This window comes from Erinaceus europaeus, chromosome 19, assembly GCF_950295315.1.
Source record: "Erinaceus europaeus chromosome 19, mEriEur2.1, whole genome shotgun sequence".
Classification (NCBI taxonomy): domain Eukaryota; kingdom Metazoa; phylum Chordata; class Mammalia; order Eulipotyphla; family Erinaceidae; genus Erinaceus; species Erinaceus europaeus.
Window position 1 is genome coordinate 17,334,287 of NC_080180.1, and position 26,294 is coordinate 17,360,580.

Genomic DNA, 26,294 nt, shown 5'->3' on the forward strand with positions numbered 1-26,294 from the left:
CTCTATGGATTAAAAATTATTCTATAAATTCTGGGGGGAAAATGGAGACAGGAGGGCTGGGCGGCGGCACACTTGATTGAGTGCATATGTTACAATGTGGGAGGACCTATGTTTAAGCCTCCAGTCTCTACCTGCACAGGGAAGCTTTGTGAGTGGTGAAGTAATGTTGCAGGTTTCTCTCTTTCTCTCTCCTTCTCTATCTCTCCTCTCTTGATTTCTCTGTCTCTAACAACTAAATAAAGTATCTTAAAAATTGGGGAGAAAGCGAAAAAAAAAGAAGAATGATAGCCTGGTAAGTAAGGAAAGTAAACAGTTTATTTACATCCTAGATACAAGGCCTTAAAGAGTCCCTTAAATTCTCTATACTTTATAGATAAAATAGGGAATTGTAACATATCACAAATATTGTTGTACAAATTAGACTATACATAGTCCTGCAGGTGGTAAGAGATCAGAGAATTACCTGTGATAATAATAATAAATAAATAATATAAACAAATAATTAAATAATAATAAAACCATACTATATTACTGTTTTCCAGAATCTGAAATTGGTGGGCTTATGTCTATGATTACAAGGGGGTAGTGTGCAAATTTGACTCTGGAGATCTAGCAGCTAAAGTGAGAGTATTACATGTTTGAAAATAGCAAAATATTTATTTACTTAAGTACAAGAGCCCTCAGTAGAACTTCCTAATTGGAGTTTGTAGAGTTAGTGAAAAAATTAGCTATAATTTAAGTAAAAATGTATATTTGAATTATTAGTTTGAAATGCATATAGATATTTGGATAACAATTCAAATTTATACAGGCTGGGGTAATGGACCAGCCTGTTAATGCCTATATCCAGCGGAGAAGCAGTTAAAGAAGTTAGAACTTCTACCTTCTGCACCCCAGAAAGAATTTTGGTCCATATTTCTTGTGGGGGAGAAGTGATAGGAAGAAGAGGATAAAGGGGATTCTGAGCTCCATCTCCATCAGGACCTGGAGTGAGAAGAAGAAAAAGGGAAGAACATTTGGATATAGCAACAGAGTTATGTGGAGCTTGGAGAGGAAGAGAAAATGTGACCTTTTTTTCCCTAAAGGGGCAATTATATACAAATATAAATAGATATTAGAAACAAAAGTTAATGCATATCTGCAACCTTAGGCAAACTGTTGTATATTGCAATAGAAGGCCTGGGGATTCAGAACTCTGGTTGTGGGAATGGTATGGATTTACACTCCTGTTGACATCCAACTTTGTAAATAAACATTAAATCACTAATAAAAAAAATCTAGTTGAAAAATATGATTCAAATTCATTAATCTGCACAGCTGAGTTCATACTTTATCAGTACAGATTTTCTTAACTCAAGGACTTAGTACAACCACTACTGGAATCATACAAAAGAGCATTTTGTCTATTACCTGGTGGTCTTTCTATCAAAACATTTGGGAAAGTTTGACTGGGGAGGGAAGGAGTTAATTGTAATGAAAGATGGCTCTTGAAATCTCCAAGCTCTTTTCTTCACCATCAGCACCAAGAATAACCCTGCACAGAAGTACAGAAGTAGACTTTTTTGATACAGGGCTTGCTATAGTAAAAGCGACATTCTAATTTCTATTCTAGCACCAGAAGCATATCTGTGAAAGATCTGGGGCATGCCTGTTCAGCTCCATGAGAGTGTTTTTGCATAGGAAATGGGTTTGACTGCTAACATTGTCTCTTCTCAGGCTCTGAATGTCTTCATGGTGGGTGATACTGGTGGCCCAGCATAACCAGAGAGTTGTTGATTCCTCCATTTGTCATTTGAAATAAGATGCAAGGGTTTTTATTGTTGTTGTTCTATTATTTAAATTACTGCATCATTTCCCTACCTTCCATTTTGTCATACCCATGCTAAATCAGTTTTTATCATCTGTTAGGTAAGAAATGTATTGATTATTTGGGGAAGACTTAGTGTGCTTAAAAACTTGTAATGAATATTTGTAAGGGAGTTTCATTTATATACTTAAAAAATCTTCCTTGAAGAGAAGACTTTGAAAAGGCCTCGAAGCTTGGTTCAATTACTTGAGTGAAGGAAGTAAGATGTCTTTTGCACTGACTATGAACAACTTTCTTGACTTCCTGCAGAGAGGACCCTACAGTATTTTTGGAGAAGTTAGTAAAACCGAATCTGACATCACTAGCTAGCAGCTCATGCAGCCAGCTAGCTAGCAAGTGGTTTGCTCTTAGGGTAACAGAGGAGGAAATTGCTCCCCGTCTGATAAGACAGCAGGCAAGAGTGTGCGTTCATTTTTCAAATTTTGGATTCAATTTCCCAGAGAGAAGTACTTGCAGAGATAATCATTACTTTGCCTTTCAGAAGGACGCATGCTGTTACAAAGGAATACGGCTGATTTCCAGATATGACCATGTATTTGTGGCTTAAGCTTTTGGCCTTTGGCTTTGCCTTTCTGGACACAGGAGGTATTGCTGCAGGTAAGTTCACAAATATTAATTTATCCTTAGTTACATTTTTCTTTGTGGCTGAACTCTGGTTTGAAGTAGATATAAAAATAAATTGCATGTTAATGCCTAGGAGTGAGGAAGTCACTCTAAGTGGTTGAGACTATTGTAGTTCAGGGAGATCTTGCTTGTGACTAGATACATCGTTTCTGTCTAGAGAGATACGTTTTTTGGGGGAAAAAAATCACAATTTCAAAAAACATGTCGCTTGAAAACTGTTCAAGGTTATTATAAAAGCAACACAGTTATTGAAGTTCCAATGTTCACCATGAAAATTTGAGTCATTCTTAATGGCAAAAAAGTGAAACTTTACCCTTTTAGCAAAAACTAAATGTTGTTTGACTTATAAAATGGCTCTGGTTGCATGCAAACCACTCCCTCTTTTCAAACTACAATTTGCTTCCTCAAAGTCTGATTTACTGCTGAAATATTTTTATTGAATATATGGTTCTAGATGAAATTTAAATAGATAAAATTATATTTAGGCATATAATGATGTATTAGCTTTAAATTCATTCTTGTCAAAGAACACGTTTTAAATCAAGCTGTTGGTTGGGTTCCACTACTAGGTTCAATGATCTTGTGCTTTGGACTCTGTTGTGGGGCTGGCCACCGCCCTTCCGGGGTGATGGGTAAATAGATATTTAAACTTTGAATATTCCTGCAAATACTGTGTTCTACGGGAAAATGTAATTGATTGAAACACACTACCTATTTAAATCTGTGATCTTTGTACATACACATAGTCTATTAAGTGGACATTGCTTGAACGACTTCCATTTGAATTTGGGTACACCTCAGTTCATTATGTATAGCTCACAGATGGATATGTAATGTTACTTACTCCTCATGGGCTGTATCTACAAGCTGTATTTTAGTATAATTATTGTTGAAAGGTTATTGAAGATAACATTTTAGTAGATCCTCCAGAGAAGTTCAATTTTCTTTTTTAAAACTTTGTTTGCTGAAATTCACTCTAGAGTCTATTTTTATTTTTTTGCTTTCCACTTCTCTCTTTTTTCTTTTGACAATGCAGTAGCTACCTCCTGAAGATGTTACCCTATCAGTTCATATTTTTTGTAACCAAGGAGTGTGAAAAGTAATGAAAAGGGTTTTTTTAAACTAAAACTATAGACTTAAGAGAAGTCTATATGGATAGAATTTTGTATTAGCACAGAAAATGTTGTTAGTATCCTTATAAGATTGCCACAATCACAGGCAAATTAGAAATAATAATAATTCTAGATGGATAATAATTTGTGTATTGAATAGCTCAGATTATATTTTATTAAATATAAGAATTCTCACTCAGGAACTCTTGTAAAGAATTTTTAAATAAACATCATGAAATTCTGAGATATGCAGTAGGCCACAGAACATACAACTATAAAAAATTTAGTTCACTTTTAATTAAAGTTTTTTTTACCACACTTTTGACCCTTGACTTCATCTTTAGAATGAGTGTAAGATAATCTAGAATCTTTAAATCAATGTTGCTGAATAATTTATGCGATAAGTAAATTGATATTTTAAATTTATATTAGAAGAACAAGTTTAACTTTTAAAGTGAAGTTTCAGTTTTCATTGAAAATTAAAAGCAAAAATTTTTATCAAAAGCACTACGAGTCCTCCTGAAAAATGTACTTAGTGGAAAAAAAACAAATAGATAAATAAACTCATTTGTTTCCATAAATCTTATTTAATATAGTTTTTAAGTTCTGAGAGACATTTTGTGATTCAAATGTATGACCTGTAAATCTATTAATACTTTCAATTACTAGCAACAAGTGAAATTAGATCATTTTTTTCACTTTTAATGTGTTCAACTGAGTTTAGTTTCTATAGGCAATATTATACTTTAGGGAGATAAATTGATACTTTAAAGGCATGAAGTCCAGAAACATATGTAGAGAGAGATGCCAATGAATAATTATGTGAACAGCTCAAATGCTTTATTGAATCTTTAAAATACTAATGAGAATGAAGCCAAAGTTGAGCTTGGCCACGGCAAGAGCCATACTAGTTGGTTTAGCATCTCTTCTGTGCCATGATAAGTGAAAACTAAAACTTCACTTAGAATTTCCAGATAACCTGGGGAGACAATGGTGGCTTTGAGAATTCAGATAGAGATGAGTGTTTTCTGGCTCTAACAGAAAGAACAATACCAGACAACAAAGCTTGCCGGGCAAATCTATCACTTCATAATGTAACAGTTAGTAGCATACAGTGCGTGATATGAGTCATTGCTGCTAAGATTCATTTCCTGAACATTAGTTTTTATTTTTCCATTTGCGTTAAAAATAAATTTCTCATGGTTCTCATGGTTCTCATCTACTGTCACAGGCATTCAATGCAAATTAAGAATTGGATTTTATAGGCTAGCCTATGAAATTCTGAATATACTACAACTTAAGACATTTGGGAATGTGAGTGTGAATACTGATTTTTTGAAAGGTATTTTACAAAATGAACACTCTCCCTGTAATCCATATCCTCGCTATAATTTAAAAGGTATGCTGTTAAAGGGTAGGTAAAGAAGGCATGGGTTAGAGTCTATTTCCTTTTCCTCTTTTGCTCTGTGTAACTTGGGCCAGGACCAGAGTGATAAAGCTTGAGGTCTGTCTTCTCTCCATTCTAGACTATTTGATATTATTCCCCTTGTGACAGTTGACCAGTGTGAGGATAAGCATACTGTTCCACTGTTAATGTGAATAGACTTACACAAACACGTCTGCTAGGTATATATTTATATGTGTGTGGGTTGTATGCATTTGTGAATAAGCACACACACATATATGCACATTGATCTATTTATCATCTACCTATGGTCCTCTATATTGGTCTGCTTTTCAGTGTTGGGATTCTCTGGGTATCAATCCTTGAACAGTTTTGTTCTTGTTTCTGCATCAGGACTTCTCACCATCACCTGCTGTGCATGGATGCGCAGGACTCTCCATCTCCAGATTCACCCCTCAGAAGTGGGGGGCCTACCTTACCTCCTAAATATAAAATTTTATGTTAGTTTTTCTTTTACTAAAAGAGATACTACCAGAAAAGTGTACTTAAATGTTCCCCACCTCTTGTACTTTTTCTTTTCAATCATCTGTCATTCCCCCCTTTCCATTTGTATTAAATATACTTCAACTAGTGTGTTACCAATTTTACTTCAGAAATAGAGCAGTTTTCTAATCAGTCTGCAATCTCTTCCTTTTCTTTCCACACTCTATGGTTTGAAATGTAGATTTGAAGGCAGATACCCTCCTCGGACATCTTACTCGCTCCAGTACAAATTCTAAATTCCTAGCTAGAGCAATTGTGTTCACGAATAAGCTAGACCTAGAACCAGGAAGGGACTTTTTGTTTCTTTTTCTTTTATGATTGATTAAAATAGAACAAGTAGGAGTTAGTGTAGTTTCTACACTAACTCCTCTACGCTTCCTCTAGGCCTCTAAGGCACTTTGCAAATCCTATTTCCTCTCTAATGTTCTCTTTTGACACTCTTGCCACAAAATAGCTCCACCGAAATTGCGTACTTTTTAATGTCTTCCTCCTTTGTCATTTTCTCACACTACTGAAGTTTGTTGTTAATAGCAATGTCATTATTATCATTTACCAGTGTGTCTGCTACCATGGTCCTCTATGCCAAAATAGTAAGCATGTCTTACGCCATTTGAAAAATCTTATGCACAAAACCAAATTAAAAAATTTGGGGCCAAAATATTTTTTTTCTAAATCCATTTTTCATCTTTTTCACTTTGCCTTTTATTTAGAAAGATGCTCATGACTTCTTAAGATTCCATAGATCAAGAATATTGCTCCTGGGCTGGCAAAATAGCTCACTTGGATAGTGTACCTGCTTTGCCATGTATGTGACACACATTCAAACTCTGTGCCCACTGCACTGGAGATTGCTTTAGTGCTGAAGCATCTTTTCACTCTCTTTACTTGAAAAACATCAGCCCTTGTGATGACCACAGAAGGAGGTTGTTCCTAAATCTCCCTTCACCTACACTTTGAATTCTTTTTCTTAGTGGCCTTTCATTTGTTTTGCAGATACAGATTCCTTTGGAAGAAAAGTTGGTAGCAGAGAGAAAAATGACTTGAAGGAAGATAAGATGAACAGGATAACAATATGATGCAGTCCACAAATACTAGTGGGCAAGATACCAGTATTATAGGACTGTTGGAAGTGAATGTAGCATCTTATTGTTATTCTGTTCATCTTATGAACCATATGTGAGGTGTCATGTGCAAGTAGAAACTTTGTAGATTTTTGTTAGGTAATGTGCTCATGAATTACATTTATTCGTGAATATACAGCTTCAGTTCTGGTCTGTCAAAAATCGGGATATTGTATTTTTGGAAGTCACACTAAAACCCAGGAAATATAGAGGGAGAAAAAGTGGAACCTTCTAACTCTTTCAAGCTAGGACAAGCACAGACTTGCATAAAGTCAATGCTAGTGATAGACTTGTCCGTCTACTATGTCTGCTCAAATCTTCCACAACTAATTTTCTCTGGAAGTTAGGAAGATTACTGATGACTTTAGTGAATCCTCTCCTGGAGCTCAAACAGATTTTTACATTTTAAAATGATATTTAGCTTTCCAGAGTCTAAAAAGTGAACATTAGTTTCTTATTAAAAATGAGGCATGGGGTTTCGGTGATGGCATACCTGGAAAAGCACATATGCTACCATGTGCAAAGACCTGGGTTCAAGCCTCTACCACATCTGCTGACAGAAAGCTTCATGAATCATGTTGCAGTGCTCAGGTGTCTCTCCATGTGTGTGTCTTTCTCCCTTTCTCTACCTTTCTCTCTCTCTCTCTCTTTCTCTCTGTCACTCTCTCTCTCACACACAATGAAAAAGATAAAAGAAGGAAATGAGACACAAGTATCTGATGTATAAAAATTCACAAAATTTCAATTTCTTCTTTGTGACTTCTGTGATAAAATTATAGCTGACAGCGAGTATATTCAATTGAAATAATCATCATTCATATACTATGACATCAAAGCAACAAAGAGTAGCCATTGTATAATAAATACCTACACTCAGAGGGAAAACACTAATAATTTGTCTATTCATCAGAAAATCATTAAGCATCATAGGAAATTAGTCAGAAGCCATTCTAAACTGATGAATGCCGTAGTATCTGGCATGAGAGCTATTTTAGAAATCTAATTCTAATTGTATGACCTTTATCCAAGTCTTATACCATCTTTTTCACAGTTTCTTCCTCTATAGTGGAAGCTTTTGAAAGTCAAATTTATTTCTATGAGCAATATATAAAGATTTGTTAACTTATTAACAAGAGAAAGTGAGAGAGAGTCAGGGCATCACTCTGGAATACTCGTGCTGAGGATCAAACTCAGTATCTAATGCCTACAACTCCTGTGTGCCAATCACTGTGCCACCCCCTGGGCCTCTCCCTGAGTATTTTTACAGGGCCTTATAAAACAGCTGGTGTCTTATCTATTTATATGTTTTTAATTAAACTGATTCAACAGCTTCACTTTTCATTTAAATTTTACAACTATGGTCACATTCATAATTTTTTTATTTTTTATTTTTTTATTTATGAAAGGAACCATTGACTAAACCATAGGATAAGAGGGGTACAGCTTCACACAGTTCCCACCACCAGAACTCTGTATCTCATCCCCTCCCGTGATAGCTTTTCTATTCTTTAACCCTCTGGAAATATGGACCCAGGGTCTTTGTGGGGTGCAGAAGGTGGAAGGTCTGGCCTCTGTAATTGCTTCCCCGCTGAACATGGACATTGACAGGTTGATCCATATTCCCAGCCTGTCTCTTTCTCTTTCCCTAGTGGAGAAGGGCTCTGGGGAAGCAGGGCTCCAGGACACACTGGTGGGGTTGTCTGTTCAGGGAAGTCTGGTTGGCGCCATGCTAGCATCTGGAACCTGGTGGTTGAAAAGAGAGTTAACATACAAAGCCAAATAAATTGTTGACCAATCATAGACCTAAAGGCTGGAATAGTGCAGATGAAGAGTTGGGGGGACCTCTATTTTGTATATAGCTAGTAGGCATATTTTAGTTAAATTCCAAAGGGCCTATGGCTATACTAGTTTTTTGTTTTTTTCTTTTTCTTTTCTCCCCCGAGCCTGAAATCTGATCTGCCGGTAGATTCAAGTTATTATCTAGGGAGATGATGTCATGGATGGAAAAAGGACCAGAAAGCTGGATCAGGGAAGAGAGTAGCTCCCTAATATGGGGAAAGGGTATACATTTTGTTGACTATAAACCACATCGACTTGATGTGATCTGGGGCCCATAATCAGCTTAGGATCCTATGTGACCTCTGCACCCCTCTAGATCTGAGCTCACATTCTGTAGTCATCAGTAGGAACATCCCAAGCTACCCCAATATTGACCCATCTTCCTCAGGTGTAGCATAGAGTATATGTTGTCCATCCCTTCTGATAGAAATGATCAGTAACAATGGAAAGAGGGATTTATTCGAGGTCTAGGCCCATCTTGTCTGTTTGGGAATCTTAGGACTCCCCGACTAGGGCCTCAGCTGATGGGGTGGCCTGATAGAGACTAAAGAGTCATCGTTAAAGTATGCCAGTCTCTTGCCCTTATTCAGATTTTGTAGTCCTTGCTTTGATAAGGTTAGCTTTGGAGTGAGTGAGAGAACTGTAATAGGAAGTAGGTGAGGAGGGTATCTAAGTCTAAGTAGACGCTATTTCATTATGAACTTGATACGGATGCACTACAGACTCACGAATAATTTTAATACATTTAATTGATTATAATGTAAGCCTCTGGGAAATTGCACTTTTGCTTATTTTTATTATTTTTCTACATAAAATTTTCTTTATGAAACAATACTAATATTTTTCATAAAAATGTTTTGATTTTTTAAGTCCTTTATTTAGCCAGTAATAGTATGTTCTGTGTGTAGCTATAGCCACTGCTAGTTCTTTTACTTTTCAATACAATGTAAAGAGTAATTTATCAAATGTTACTTTTCACCTTTGTTAATTTTTAAGGTGGGTAGTGTTAGCCATTCTTAGATTGAAAATATGTTCGTATTTCTATCTGTAATGTTATTTCTGTGATTGAGAACTCTTTCAGCAAGATTTATGAAATTTTCAAAGATTTGGTTAATTTTCAGGTAACCAGTGAAACACTTCTAGGACTGTTACACTGTCTGAAATTTTTATGTTTTTGTTCTTTTTCATTTGCACAGTGCTCTTCTGGTTAGTTTACACACCTTATGCCCATTTCCTTTTTTTTTTTAAAGTAATTAATTTATTTAGTAGATGGAGACAAAAAGAGATATGGGGGGGGGGGAAGATAGACAGAGGCAGACACCTGCAGCACAACTTCATTGTTGTCAAAGCTGCCCTTCTCCTGGTGGAGATCAGGGTTTGAATCCGGATCCTTGCACACTGTAATGTGTGCTCCCACCCAGCTCCTACCTTATACCATTTTCTTACTGAGAGTTGGGACAAAAAGTAATATTAAGGGAGTCGGGCTGTAGCGCAGCGGGTTAAGCGCAGGTGGCACAAAGCACAAGGACCCGCATAGGGATCCCGGTTTGAACCCCGGCTCCCCACCTGCAGGGGAGTCGCTTCACAGGCGGTGAAGCAGGTCTGCAGGTGTCTTATCTTTCTCTCCTCTCTGTCTTCCCCTCCTCTCTCCATTTCTCTCTGTCCTATCCAACAACAACAACAATAACTACAACAATAAAACAACAAGGCAACAAAAGGGAATAAATAAATAAATAAAAATTAAAAAAAGAATACTTTAAAAAAGTAATATTAACACTCTAGGCCATGAAATAGGTCACCTGGAAAGTGCACTGCTTTGCTATGTGCAGAACCAGTTTTGGACCTGGCCCCTGCAGTGCTGTGGTCTCTCTGCCTTCTGTGTCTAAAAATTATCAACACTCTAAGTTTAAGAGGTAAGAAGTAATATTGTTCATTTAGGAAAAAGAAAAGCTACTAGCATGACATCTAGATCTAATTTAATTCCTTCAGACTTTTTCACCATCACTTGTGACCACTTCTCCATATACAGTATAAAATCTTAGAGAGTTTCCTATTTGACAGTATGTTTTCTCCCAAATGATGGACATTAATTTTTTCTTCACCTCCTTTTAAATTTTTTTAATCTTTATTTATTGGATAGAAACAGCCAGAAATTGAGAGGGAAGGGGGTGATAGAGAGAGAAAGAGACAGACACCTGCAGCCCTGCCTCACCACTCATGATGCTTTCCCCCTGCATGTGGGAACCAGGGGCTCGAACCTGGGTCCTTGTGCACTGTGACATGTGTGCTCAACCAGGTGTGCCACCACCTGGCCCCTACTTCACCTCTTTTTAACTGGACAAATTGTAGTTAATAATTAATTTCCAAATATCACTTTCTTATCTCCTACTGTCTTACCTCTTTTATCCCTGGCCAGGTGTTCAGTGTTGGTGACACTGTAAATAAACTTGTAGTTCTCTGCTGAACTGTCTCACAGTAACTGGTGAGATCATACAAACTATCACTCTTCTCTGCTCACTCACCAGGTGCTGCCTGCAGGTTATGAGAACATGTTGGTTGAATAAATGGAGCCCCACCCCATGTACAGAAAGCACTTAATAACTCATATAAACAATCCCGGCGGGGGGGGGGGGCTGTGTGATGGCATACCAGGTTAAGTGCACATAGTGCAAAATACAAGGACCCTCAAAAGGATCCCACTTCTAGCCCCGGCTCCTTGCAGAGGGGTAACCTCACAAGCAGTGAAGCAAGTCTGCAGGTGTCTATCCTTCTCTCTCCCTCTCTGTCTTCCCCTCCTCTTTCAACTTCTGTCTATCCAAAAATTTTAAAAAATGACCTCAGGAGCAGTGGATTTTTAGTGCAGACACTGAGCCCCAGCGATAAGTCTGGAGGCAAAACAAAACAACTACTTCCAGCCCCATCCTTTTGGTGGTGATGTTGTCTAAGTCTTTAATTCATGGTGAAATTTTATATCTTAAATATTTTTCAGGAAATATTAGATACTTGCTTAAAGCCCTTGCTTGCTAATATTTTGTATTTCATTCCTTAGTCTAACTCTCTTTTACTCTTTCTTTTTAAAATATTTACTTATTTATTTTGAATGGAGGCAAAAAGAAATTGAGAGGGGAGGGGAAGATTAAGAAGGAGAGAGACAGAGAGACACTGGCAGCACTGTCTTACCACTTGTGAAGTTGTCCTCTGCAGGTGACACTCCGTGCTTATAGACTGTAATGTGTGCGCTCAACTAGGTGTGCCACCAGCTGACCTGAAAACTCTTTTCCCTTTTCAATTGCACGCCACGTGTGAAGATGCATGTTCTTTCTTCCTCTCTAGCTCTCTCTCTCTGTCTCTCTCTCTTTCCATAACTGGTGCATTACTCTGGCATATGGGATGCTGGGGATTGAACTAGTAACAGAGCTGGAGAGTTCAAGCCTTTACCTACTACAGCACCTTCTAGGTCTCTTAGTGGGCTTCTTAATAGTCAGGTGATGACTATTATCATGTATATATGATACATGATGGTGGGGAATTCACACTAAAATTGGGTATAACTAGCAGCTGCTAAGGGGCATGTATGTGAGACATACATTCAAACCTCTTGCATCTGACTCAGTCACCTAGGTAGATGAACCACTGTACAGTGAGCTTCTTCTAGATCTTTAGCAGGATCTAACTCAGCTGAGGTTGAATGTCTTTGATGAAAAAAATAAAAAATGGTTATTTGTCTTAACTGTAGATAACACACTAATAATGCAAGAGCCGAGCAGTATAATTACCTTGAAATGGAGGTTTTAAGAAAGTATAGGGCTGAGTTGGTGCTGAGGTAAGTCACATGATGGAAAAATTGGAAAGGATGAATTTTCCCCAGCCTAATTTGTTTTGGATATCATGTAAAGAAAAAGACACTGAGTGGATTACCAAAGTAACTAGATTTTATTGTTTTTGAAGAGCAAGGGAAGTAACTTGACCTTTGTTGCATACTTTGATCATGGAAAACACATGAGGTTCTTAACTTATTCCAGGAAGTGTAGACCAGATAATCTTTTCATAGTGATCCAAGAAGCCTATTAAGTGAATCAAGTAGAATTTTTTTTTTTTTTTTAAAAAAAAGCTCTTTACTCCTGGAACAAGTTGGCTACAATGACAGAGAAAAAGAAATCAAGTTGTTTGTTGTTTAGATACATAAATGCTAACTGACAAATAATTTAAGTTGTTGATTTATAAACCTGGACATAAATTTACAAATAATCTTTTTTTAGCTGAATTTATTTATGAATGAAAGAGAGAGAGAGAGAGAGAGAGAGGGAACCAGCATCATTCTGACACATTTGATACCTAGAATTGAAGTAGGGGCCTCATGCTTGAGGATCCAATGCTTTACCCAGTGCACCACTTTTGAGCCACTCCTTTTATTACCATGCACTGGGGTCTGGGTTCAAGTCCTCATCCTCTACCTTCAGGGAGGAAGCTTCACAAGCAGAGGAGCAGTGTTGCAGGTACTTATTCTCTTCTCCCTTTCTGTCTCTCTTTCTATGTCTCTCGGCTTCTTTCTATATCTTTTGGCTTTCTTACTATTTAAAAAAAGAAAGAAAGTAGTCTCCAGAAATGGTGGGACCATGCAGGTACAGGACTCCAGCAATAACCATCTTGGCAGAAAAAAAAATCAGTTTATACCTAGGAAGCTCTAAGTCTTTATACTTTACAATGTTTACTTTTTATTTTATGAATTTAGTCATTGATATTGGATATACATTATAGCTAAGAAAAAGTAAATTATGGTGGTCCAGGGGTGGTGCAGTGGATAAAGCATTGGACTGAGTTCAATCCCTGGCAGCACATGTACCAGAGTGATGTCTGGTTATTTCTCTCTCCTATATTTCTCATGAATAAATAAATAAATTTAAAAAAAAGAAAAAGTAAATGATGTAAATAATGCCAGTTTAGTATTCTTCTCATGAAAGGAAATGATAATGTGATGGGAGGAGAGAAAAAAGAGTCAGGGAAAAGCCCTCTGTAAGCTCTTGTAGGCAATGAGCAGAATTTGAATTCCACTTCTTATATAATGGGAAAAGAAAAAAAAATTTTTTGCAACTTTTAAGCAAAGAGTGACTTAATTGCATTTCCACATTAAAGACTGCTCTAGCTGGTGTTAGGAGAGTGAAAATGAACCAATGCTTGGAGACCAGTAAAGAGCCAGTTAAACTAGTGGAAGGAAGAACAGGATAGTGATTGGATTTGGTAGTGGAGGTGGAAAGGACAGATATACATAGAATCAAGAAAAGTCATTGTGTGAAAGAGATAAAGACAATTTACAGGATGACTCATACTGCTTTTTCCCAAGACCAAATGGCCTGGGAAACACTCTAGTTAGAGGTAAACAAACAAATTGTCTGCTACTTTGCCCATAATAATACTTAAATTCTCACTAAATATATGACTAGAGATGTCTACAAATCAACTGTAATAAAGAAGTTGTTCTCTAGGCTTTGATTAGAGACATAAATTTGAGCCTCACTGTGCATGGATGTAATTTAAAGCCAAGGCACTAATTATGATGGACCTAGAGGAGTATTTAGATGGAGAGGCACAGAGAAGCAAATTCTGAGTCTTGGGACTTTTCATTTTAGCAGGGGTTGGGAGGAAGGGTTTGGAAATGAAAATGAGAAGAAGTAAGGAGATAAGGTGAAATGACTAGATATTATAACATGAAAGGGAATAATTAAAAACAATACTCTGTGTTCTAATTAAATACTAAAGTGAAAAAGGAGTGAAGAAATACAGGAAATCCCTAGTTTCCCCTATGAGCCAGGCTTGCTACAGGTGTGCTATACAATATCACACCTACACTCTGGTACTGGATCTTGTTTGCTTTCCTTGTTTTTTTTCTAGTTCTTCAGAATACTAAACTGTCCAGACTAATCTTGGTCACTATTTTTAAAAGAGGAAAATTGAATTATGGTTAGGCCCAAAGAGTAAGTCATCTAAATATTGTTGACAATTGTCTTTGTAAGGTAGTATTATGCATAAGTTGAAAAAATGGGCATGCCAGATGTCTGGGCAGTTTATTATGATCTCAATGATAAAATCACATTCAACAAGCTCAGCAGAGGAGAAAGTTGTGTAGCTTTCTCTTCCTGCCCCTTCACGATTTTTATATCGATCTGAAGCAGTGTTTTAAGTACATCTGCTTCAGATCAAACATGTGAGGAAAAGAGAAGCAGAGACAGAAATAGACAGAGTGTATGTGTGTATGCAGGGACAGGGAAAGAAGGGAATGAAAGAAAAGTGGGTCAATTTATTATAAACAGCATCTTAGTGTATGGGAAATAGATAATCATGCATATAGGCATTATCACTCGTGAGTTAGAAACACTTCAGTTGCTGAAATACAGGCAAATTGAGATGTAATTTAGTAGATTTAAAAAAACCTAGTAAGTCATTCATCTGGAGAGATGTGAAATAATTATGCAAGCTTATATATATATACTACCGCTTCAAGGATGAAAACTTGAAAGAAGGAAATAACTTCCCATCTTGATAAAAGCAAGATTATTACCATTTGAATGTATAGAGTTGTGATGCTTCTTCCTAAATAACAATTTTAGAACAAATAGAACTCTCAAGTGTATCTGCAGGCTCAGGAAGAGAGGTTCTCACAGAAAGAAAGATTAAATACTTTCAGGGCAACCTAAAGCAAAAAAGATCACCCAAGTCTTTGAAACATCACCCCTTTTCTAAGAATAGAAGATGGTGTTATGTTGAGGGCAGCTTGAAAGGCAAGGATGAAGGAACAGTTGGGAATAACTGGGGAGAGATCAAGGACAAATAGATCCTCAAAATTCTGGAATTTGAATAAGTCAGATACAATCTAAAGAGTACTTCAAAGACAAGGAAATGCAGATAATAAAAATACCTGGAGTTGTCAGATGTAAAATTTGTACCAGCTTTGCCACATTCTTTTTTTTTCAGGATTACTGAAAAATTTTTTCTATTAACATAAATTTAACTGTATTATTTCTCATCCATCTTAGTCGGTTTTCAGAAATATAAATGCATATATTTAAAGCACCTCAATGACCTTTCATTATCCTTAATAGAATGTCTTTTCTTAATCTAATTTTCACATTTATAATCCCAAGTATAAATGCATATAAAAGCACGTTAGAAAAAACAAAAAAAGTCATCATATCATTTAAGTATTTAGAGAACTAAAAAAATGTGCAGAATTTCTATTATTTCTATTGCTATTCATTTCTTTTTTGAATATCTATGAATTATGATATAAGCATTGAAATCTCGATTAGAAACAAGACAGGGCTGTCTGTTAATTTATAAAATCCTGAAACACTTGCTACAAACTGTTTTTAGCGCACACACACATAAAAAAGGACTATTCATCCATAGTCAATATGCAATTCTATTCTGTAAATGACGTATTTCACAAACATTTCTATTTGCTAAAGAGCCGTAGATTGCCAGTAAAAAACTCAACTCAATCCTAATCCACACAGCCAGGATTTTATGGACTCTTTGTGTTGTCAGTTTATGAAAGAAAATACTGATTGCAAATCTATATTTTGGTTACAGAGTAATGTTTCTATTTTAAATGACAGTTTATATGATCGTGTTCCTGGGAAGGGTAGTCACATTCTATTTTAGCTCATCCCCTATTCCACCCATATTTCATATACAATATTACTGCTTTTTTAAAAATGGGAAGCCAAAATTATTTTTAAAAATAAATTTTTGGCTTTCCTTGTCTATGAGTATTCTCAGAAGAAAGCTCTTTAAATTTATCGGATACCATAACTTGCTTTTCAATCTAGGCTCCCATTTTATGGGCTGGACATCTGGATTTGATGGGCAAGAAAACATTTCCTTCTGCTGACTTTTCTAATTATCCTTTCTAACAGATACACATGCTTTGTGTTTGTTAATAAAATTGACATTATTTCAATATCTATTGTTTTAACACACAATGAATTATGGAATTTTTCAATGGCTTTTTTTATTAAATACATCTTAAGTTCCTTATAAAAACAATATTAAGAGCCACTCTAAAAAAGCATTAGAGCCACAGATGTTTTATTTTATAGTGTTAATTGATTTAAGATCCATCAAAATGTTGTTAAAATGTCCAGAGGTTAACAATAATGATGACACATGGGTCAGATTAAAATTCCATATATATATGTGTGTGTGTGTGTGTGTGTGTGTGTGTGTGTGTGTGTGTAATGAAGTTAAATGATAGTTCATTTTCTTTCTGATAAAGAAATAATGAGCTAGTGCCATGAAACAATTTGACATTTAAATTTTCATTCTTTTGTCTTATGATGTGAGGTATAAAAGTAGGATTTATGAGACAGAGGGCACTCCCTAAATCTACATATTGCTTTAAGGACTAGTTATGGGTTTACAGAATAAAGGACAACTTTTTTTTTTTTTTTGGTGGGGCAATGCAATCTCTTTGTTGATCTCTTTATTGTCCTTTTGAAAGGACAGACCCAGAAGTGGCAAGTCAGAAATGAAAATGGCCAACTACACATCTTTTTACCCATGGTTTTGCTTTACAACTGTAGCAATTAATTTGATGAACTCTTCAGGCTACAAAATATAGCACAGAAAGGCAACATGGTTGGGTTTTATTATGTTCATATATATATATATATTTATTCCCTTTAGTTGCCCTTGTTGCTTTATTGTTGTAGTTATTAATGTTGTTATTGATGTCATTGTTGGATAGGATAGAGAGAAATGGAGAGAGGAGGGGAGACAGAGAGGGAGAGAGAAAGATAGACACCTGCAGACCTGCTTCACTGCTAGTGAAGTGACTCCCCTGCAGGGTAGGAGCCTGGGAGGGTGGAACCAGGATCCTTAAACGGGTCTTTGAGCTTTGTGCCACGTGTGCTTAACCCGCTGCACTACTGTCCAGCGCCCTATGTTCTTCATTATATACTGAAAGTCAAGATACTACTGAAGACAATGGGTTTTATTTTTAATGATTGGCACTACTTCCTACTTTTATGTGTGTTAGTATTCCTAGAGAAGTTTGAAGAGAAAGAGAGTTTGGAATTTGGGGGGTAACTATAGTACTGAACATCATTAGTTATATAATCACACAATAAAGAGAGAGAGAGACTTTAGAAGTTCAGTATTTCAATTTACCTATTTTACAAAAGAATGGAAACTAGAGATTATTTGACTTTTACAATGTAATTCCCCAAGTGATGAAACTTGGGTCAGTTTTCCTCTAGAGTATTTTGAAACAACTCCCCAGATGCTAGATATAATGGGCTAAATATCATTCTAGACATTCGGGGACAAGTTTGAATTTTAACTCTGTCAATAGGTGTAGATTTTGTTGTGAGGTCTTGAATACATGATCTTTTGAAGCCTTAGTTTCTTGTTCAATGAAATGAGTGTCTTACTTCAATTTTCTAGTCATGACCTGATTAACAATTTGGGCAGAACAGTCAGATTGTCCTGTGCATTGTAGGACTATTAGTAACACTTCTGGCCTTTACAGACTAGCTACAGTAACATGAATTCCAAGTACTGCCTCTCCCACACTCAGACAAGATGTGCCCAGGCATTGCTAAATGTTCTTGAAAGGCAAAATTGACAGCTTTCGCCTCCATCCTTGAGGACTACTGGCTTAATAGACTAATGAACAAATAGGACTCGTCCAGTGGTTAACACAGTGCTATTCTAGACCTCAGGTTTCACTCTTGCAGAAAGCATTCCCTGAAAAGTTTGATCAGTACTGTTTACAGTGAGTAAAAGAGACATCATATCACATAAATTTTTAAGAGATTAAAAGACACATCTCATGTGAAATTCTCTCAAAGGCAATCAATAAAATAAATCTTAAAAAAATATAGACCATTTTAAATGGGGAGGGCAGTCACTGATAAGATTTGTTAGAGAAACAGCAGTCTATATTGAGAAGGGCCATGGATGCATTTCTATCCCTTGCATCCTGAAGTAATTGGTAACTGTTGCTTTATTTTCAAGTTAATAATGTTAATTCTTTTCCTCTTCTGCTTTTCCCTCCTCCATAATTCCCCCACCCTTGGATTTACATAGCTGTCAGTAGGAGGTGAAAGCCTGATAAAGAGACCTGCTTGCTAAGTGTAGGAATCGAAGAGCAGGACCAACAGCTTGAAAGCTGTCAGGAGCTGCTTGTTGCTGGCTTTGAAAGTGATCCATGTGGATTCAGTCGGCTAGGAAGGATCCTCAGTTTCCCCAATGAATGGGTACTCACGGGATGCACCACGGGAAGCTCGATCCAATGCAGCACTGAGTTAATGTAAATGCACTTTTATTTATTTCTTCATTTATTTATTACCTTGCCACGAGAATTTTTCATTGCTAAAAAAAGTGTCCCATCAAGGGTACCAGGTGCCCCTGCGGCTACAGACAGACTATGACCCACATAGTCAATGACTGCCACCTCTCCAGATTCAAAGGAGGTCTCGAAACTTTACATCAGGCTCAACCTGACGCTGTTGACTGGCTACGGAAGAAGGGCAAACGCTAGAAGAAGAAGTGTAGGAATTGTATAGTCTTTAGAAACTTTCTTTTAGAAACTAGGCACAGCTTGAAAGCTGGCAAAAAAAAAAAAAGAAACTTTCGTCTGGCAGTTGATGTCAGGCCGTTATACTACTGTCTCAGTAGCACAGTGAAGCCTGCTGTACACTCCATGGGGTTACAACTTCCCTAAGGGAGTTTACCCACTGTGGTTTTATGAGAAATATATATATCATGGAGGTGGGGTGGAGGGCACACCAGGAAAAGTTTAGTTGCTATAAAATGTGAGCTAAGAGCTCAAATAGGTTGGTTGGTATGTTCAGCCAGATGGAGATAAATATTGAGAGAGCCATATCCTGTGACTACAAATTGTTATGTTTGACAGACTTCTCTCTGTGAATAAGAGTAAAGGACACTATTTGCAGAGACTGAGCAAGAAGGCAAAACCAATTCTGTTTAAAATTGGAAGATCTACTTCTCGTGTTTATAGAACATTTTAACTCCACCACATGATGGTTTGAAATAAGTTTGTACCTATTTTGTGTTTGTACCTATATGTGTGTGTTTATGTCCAGAATAAATATTTTTATTTTTCCATTCCTAATAAACACCAATATATCTGGCTACCAGGATAGAGAAACTTACTGAGACACAATAATTGTAATCAACTTTTCAGAAAATAAAGTGTTTCCAAATTTTCTAGTTGATTAAGATGTTCACAGCTTAAAAAGCATTTTTTGAACATTGAGACTGTCATCAGGTTCCTAGTGCTTAAGAATTTGTTTCCATTAAAAAATAAATCTATCTGTTCTAAGTCCTGTTGCTTTCTGTTTGTACTGAAGTCAAGCAATGGACATCTCATCCCCCCACCCCCCCCCAAACTCTGACAAGGAAGGTTAAGAATAAACTCCTTTTAAATTTTAATAATGAAAAAACAAATGTATTATAGGAGATCACTTAAAATCACAAGCACACCAAATGAACTTTATTTTGTCTTCTGGGTAGAAATTATTATTTACCTGGAAGTAGGTAGAATAATGGTTATGCAAAGAGACTCTCACACCTGAGGCTACAAAGTTCCAGGTTCAGTCTCCAACACCACCATAAACCAGAGCTGAACAGAGCTCTGGCAAAAAAGAAAAAATAAGAAGAAGAAAGAAAGAAAGAAAGAAAGAAAGAAAGAAAGAAAGAAAGGAAGGAAGGAAGGAAGGAAGGAAAAAGAAAAGAAATTTATTTGCAAAAATAAACAAAGTTTTCATTTCTGACTCTCTTGCTACTTCTGGGTTCTCAGTGAATCCGGAAGCAGAAGTTGCAAAACATTGTGAGAAAATTTGTTTGTGCATTTTTTCTTTTAAATCTCCACCCAATGGAAATACCAGAAGTTTGAGAGGAAAGTCCATTCTTGCTAAACATCCAAGCCAGTGCTGCATCTCCATCGTCATCCCTATTAGGACCCCTTACAGCAGCCACCATTCAAAATTGCTTTTATCATCCATTTTCATCCTGAGTGAAATGTTCAGTTTTCTAATTACCTTTGACCCATTCTGCATCTCTGCCAGGATTGTACATTAACAATCTGAGTAGGGTCATATACTCTGTAAATGTGTTAAACTGCAGGGTATAAAAGTTGTCAGCTTTGTGGAAGAGCACAGTTTCTTTTCTTGCTCCAAGGAAAAGCTGTGAAGAGCATGGAGATTACAGTCGTCCCATAGGCCACCAGAACAGCCTTCTTATCTTTGCTTCACTTGGATGCCTGTCCTTAATATAATCTTTACTTTTCTGTACAAATTTTTAAGCCTCTCTAATGGAGGAACTTTTCTAATTTTCCTTTGTATCTTCAGCATCTGCTACTAGAGGACCGTCTTTAAACACATAAAACCTTGTGCTGGAGAAATAGCATATTGGTTATGCAAAAACAAACAAACAACAGCTTCCATGCCTGAGGCACCAAAGGTCTTAGGTTCAATCTCTAGGACTGCTTAAGCCAGAGCTTAACAGTGAGACCTCTGGTAAAATAATAATACATAAAATTAAATTAAAGTATATGCTAGACTATTTTAAAAGACGCATAAAAGCTCTTGTGCAGCTGTATTTAAATTTCTTTGCGAAAACTTGGCTACGTCAGATTAATTGACCTTGGTTTGCATTGATTACTGACATTCTGAATGCAGGGAATTCAGAGTACTGAGTAAGCATCATTTTACTATATGGCTTTCTTATATAGAGAGGGGATAAAAGGAGTCATTGTGCAATGTAAAATAATTGTGATTATGAAAGAAACACAAGAGATAAGAGCTTTAATTCCTACAGACAGAATGACAAGGATACTCTGCAATATTTGCTCTGATGTATCAATATCTACTGCATAAGAAACTATTATTAAACACAATAAGTGGTACATTCTGTGATGCTTTTTCTTGACCTTTTACAGACTAAAGTAGCACATTTTCTATGCCTCTTCCCTTTCCTGTTCTTCTCACACCCCCACCCCCGAAAGGTGGTTTACACTTTGGTATTACAATTTTCTACTTGGTAAGTTAGGAATATTAAATGGAACATATGTATATATATATATATTTGGGTTTTTGTTGGGGTTTGGTGGCTGCACTATGAATCCACTGCTCCTGGAGGCCCTTTTCCCCACTTTTTATTGTCTTTGTTGTTGTTGTTGTTGCCATTGTTGTTGTTGGATAGGACACAGAGAAATCGAGAGACGAGGGGAAGATACAGAGGGGGGAGAGAAGGATAGACACCTGCAGACCTGCCTTACCACCTTTGAAATGATCCCCCTGCAGGTGGGGAGCCGGGGCTCAAACCAGGATCCTTATGCTGGTCCTTGTGCTTTGCACTTAACATTCTGCGCTACTGCCCAGCCCCCCTAAATGGAACATATTTTAAACACATAGATATACAAACACCAGTATACATATGAACAATCTGATGTAATTCCTCTTTTGTTCTTATGCTAGCTTTCAGAAAACATATTCCCAGCCTTCTGAAAAACTTTTGAGATGATCACATGATTTTTTTATGGCCACTTTGCATAATCAAAAAAGAACCCCAGTTCTCTCTTCCCTTAAGAATAAATTTTTTTTTCCCTCCAACCATTAGAAAATGTGACATTGAATAAATTATATGGTCTTCCCTTACAAAAGTGTAGAGCAAATATCTTCCCATAAACAACTGTCTTTCTAGAAAAATAAATATAAAAGAATAAAAAAGAAAGAGAACAAAAGAAACAAAAAGACAGCTTCTTCCCAGACCATATTTTTCAAAATAATAGTTATTTCTAAATCAAATAACATTTTCAGAAAAGTGAGACTATCTGCATTTCTGCAAGTTTAGAGACTCAGAGGCTGGTGATCAGCACATACACCTGTGGGAACAGGCGATAAAGCAGATTTAAGCCCTTGACTAGAAGAATTTTTAGTGATGGTTCCGCAGGCACCATGGGACCCACTATGGGATAAGTGTTTATTTGGTGGAACCAATACGTTAGAGCTTTCTGAGGAAGTCGTTAGAGCTTTCTGAGGAAGTAAACACCATACTTTTGATGACCAAACCAATTTGATCCTGAAGGATACTGAGCTGAATTTTTCTGTGACTCTTGTTCATACTGTAGCAGTCAGGGAGTACTTCAACATTGTTTGCTGGAAATGGAGAGATCATCACACAGGAATCTTGGCCCATAGATATATAATCAAGTCTTTAAGAGTCCTGGAGTTTCTATGTCAAAGACTAAGACTAAGAATATACATATATATATAATTAATATATGTATTATATTTTTTATATATTATTATATAGCTAATTTTTAAATGTTTTAGTGTGATATTTAATGGCTTCAGTACAATTGTTAACACATGGGTACAATACCTCATGTCCCATGATAGTTGTCTGCAAAGCAATCTCTTTCCCAACTTAGGCCCTTTTCCTCCATCATATATGAAGACCTCCTAGCCCAGAGCTCATTTCCTCTTCCTCCTCCCTCAGAGGCCTTATCTCTGGTGTAATATACTAAGCCTAGTCCAAGTTTTACTTTCTGTTTTTCCTTTCTGTAAGACAAGGAGTATTTTGTCACTTTGTGTATACTAACAAGTGAATTTTCAGGAAAAATGCCTGTATTATTCTGGACACTCTCGGGAAGTTTCACATATTTATCTAGAGTTGAATCTCATCATGTTTCTTTTAGTAACTATCAATTTATTTTCTACAAAATATTTATTTATTTATTCATTCATTAGGAGCATGACAAGGAGAGGTCAGAACACAGCTCTATTCTGGCAAAAGTGGTGCCTGGGATTGAGCCTGGGGCTTCAGGCATGTAAACCTTGTGCTCTGGCATTTAGCATTACTCCAGCAGAATATGCTCATTTTCAAACATGTTAATACTATTAATTAAAAATTTTATCTTGCATCTGAGTTATTTTTAAATATGTATCACCACTAGTACACCTGTTCCACATGTATCACACTGTGCACATTCACCTCTTGGGCAGCTATATTTAAATGTTGACATAAAATCATATGGAAGAGGAATGTGTTCTGAGTTAAATCAAATGACATCTGAGTCAAATGACTAAGGGTAATGTCAGCTGTGACACTTTAAAGAAGGAACCACATACATTTATATCAATGTTTCTTTGTAAACCTCTTAATTATTTGTTTCCAGAATATCCTGGGGAGACTTGTGATGGTTAGCTTCCATCAGCACAGGGAGAAATCACCTAGTGGAGGGTACTTCAGCAGAAAGTCCTTGACCCTCACTGTGCTCTTTCTTCACTGAGAACCTTCCATCAGAATGGTACATTACGAGAATCGGGTGGTAGCACAGCAGTTTAGGCACATGTGGTGTAAAGTGCAAGGACCAGAGTAAGGATCCCAGTTCAAGCCCTGGCTCCCCACATGCAGGGGAGTTGCTTCACAAGTGGTGAAGCAGGTCTGCAGGTGTCTATCTTTCTCTCCCCCTCTGTCTTCCCCTTCTCTCTCCATTTCTTTCTGTCCTAACCAACAATGACAACAACAATAATAACTACAACAATAAAACAATAAGGGCAACAAAAGGGAATAAATAAATATTTTAAAAAAAGAAAGACATAAAAAAGAATGGTAAACTACAACTTGTGTTGAGTACTTTAAATTCCACTCTTAATGTTCATTACCACAGTCTGGACATAGCACTTCAGGGACTTTGTACACTAACTCAGTGAGTGTGTATCTTCCAAAGATGGCTATAGAGAAGTTAACAGATCTGACTGGTCAATCAGTCAGTATTTAACAACAACAATCTCAGAATCAGCCTGGCCAAATTCAGGCATTGCATTTGTCCTATTCTGTATTGGTTGTCTTATTAATAATGTTAATAAGGAAAATCATTATAATTAGTTATAGTGCTCAGTACTTGACATGGGCTAGTTGCTCTGCTTAATGCATATATGCACTCATGTAATTCTGTAATAATATGATCATGTGCATATATTCATTTTTATTTACTTCATTCATTTTATTATTTTTATTGCCACCAGGGTTATTGCTATGGCTTGGTGCCTGCACAATGAATCCACCTTCTCCTGGAGACTTTCTTTAAATTTAAATTTTTAGTAGACAGAGAGAAATTGAAAGAGAAGGGGGAGATAGAGGAAGAGAGAGAAGAGATACCCCAGCGTGGCTTCACCGCTTGTGAAGCTTCCTACCTGCAGGTAGAAACCAGGGGCTTGAACCCAGGTCCTTACACATGGCAATATTTGTTCTCTACTGAGTGTCTCATGAACCAGACACCTGTACTCATTATCCCCTTTTAATATAATAAAAAAATGTGAGTCACAGAGCAATGAAATACATTGTTGAAGTTTCATGGCTTATAGGAAGTGCAGTCAAGATTGCCTCCCGCTTTGACTTTAGTTACTATTCTGACTAAAAATGTTCTGGATGTTGTGTGTTTAAATAAGCACATACAAATATAAGCATGAGCACAATTTTAAGTTGTAATGTCATAAGTAGAAGCAGTTTATTTTGGTAGCAGTGAAAGAACAGGACAAAAAACAATAGAGGGGCTAGAAAAAGTAACTACAAGGTCAGGGGTAGATAGTATAAACATTATACAAAGAGACCCTTATGCCTGAGGCTCCAAAGTCCCAGGTTCAATCACCAGCACCACAATAAGCCAGAGCTGAGCAATTCTCTCATAAAATAAATAAATAAATAAATGCAAAGGCAGTTTTCTTTTAAATAACCCTCTTGTTATTAATGGATAGCCCTGTCTTTATTTAAGCTTTAAATCTCTCTTTGCACACACTAACCAGCTTCACTGTCTCATTATTTTTAGGACAGATTTACAGACATTTTTAGGTATCTGACAGTTAATTTTTCTGTTCTGTCCGTGTATCTACCACTGTAAATATCCCATGATATATTTTTAATGAAAATGTCAATATCTCCTTGAAATCCAAGACTATCTTATCAAGCACGCATTGTCGTCTAATCATTCACTCTATGAAGCTGCAGTCTCCCCCGTGCAAATGTGGGAAGGGGGAAGGGAGGACAAAAAGACATGGCTTTCAGTCACAGCAGGAGTCAGCCATTTGCCTTAGGAGACAGAGAGCTTCAGTGCCCCACTCCAGGTCTCAGCATCCAGGAAGTGCAACAGGCCCCTCTGTCTGTGATCACTCTACTGTTGAATAAAGACATTCTCCCCTGCAAGTAGCTGAAGACTTCAGTTAGAAGCTTGACTAACAAATAGCACCCTGACCCAGGAGTGAAGGCCCATAGCTTAGGCACTGGTGGCTAGTGATATGACGAATTCTTACGGTGGTTACAGTTGTAGACTTCTCCCCTGCATGATTGCACTGCAGGCAGATGGAACTTAAGGGTCACTCCTGAGTCACTCTGAATCCCAAGACCTGAGCCCTGCTGAGTCCACCTGTGCCCCTCTACACCTTGCTGGGTTTCCTTCTTGCAGATCATTAAGGCAGCCAGACCAAACTGCTTGCAGAAGTTTGTCAGCACCTCCAGGTACTCAGACTCGGCTTTGCTTCCATGTCTCCCTGTACTTCTCTAACACTTCACACAAAGTTTAAGTTTATTTAATTCCATAAAAGGAGACTTACACCTTAAAGTACTGCTCAGAATTTTGAGTTTTAAAGGAAGATAAAAAAAAAAGTTCGAGATCACTTATTATTCCAATTGTCACCACTATGAGCTTGCTTAACTCAGTGTACCACCCTTCCCCCAAGACAGGCCCCTTGCATCTAATA

General features: G+C 36.9%; 1 protein-coding gene across 1 annotated transcript in view; it reads left to right on the forward strand.

Annotated features, from left to right (window-relative positions):
* Positions 1-2,172: 2,172 nt before the first annotated feature.
* Positions 2,173-26,294, forward strand: part of PTPRC (protein tyrosine phosphatase receptor type C) — a 126,366-nt gene continuing 102,244 nt past the window's right edge. Inside the window, exons 1-2 of the mRNA XM_060178505.1 lie at positions 2,173-2,267; positions 2,349-2,464. Of these exons, the coding sequence (XP_060034488.1) occupies positions 2,392-2,464 (73 nt within the window). The 5' untranslated portion in view covers positions 2,173-2,267; positions 2,349-2,391. The remainder of the gene's footprint in view (positions 2,268-2,348; positions 2,465-26,294) is intronic.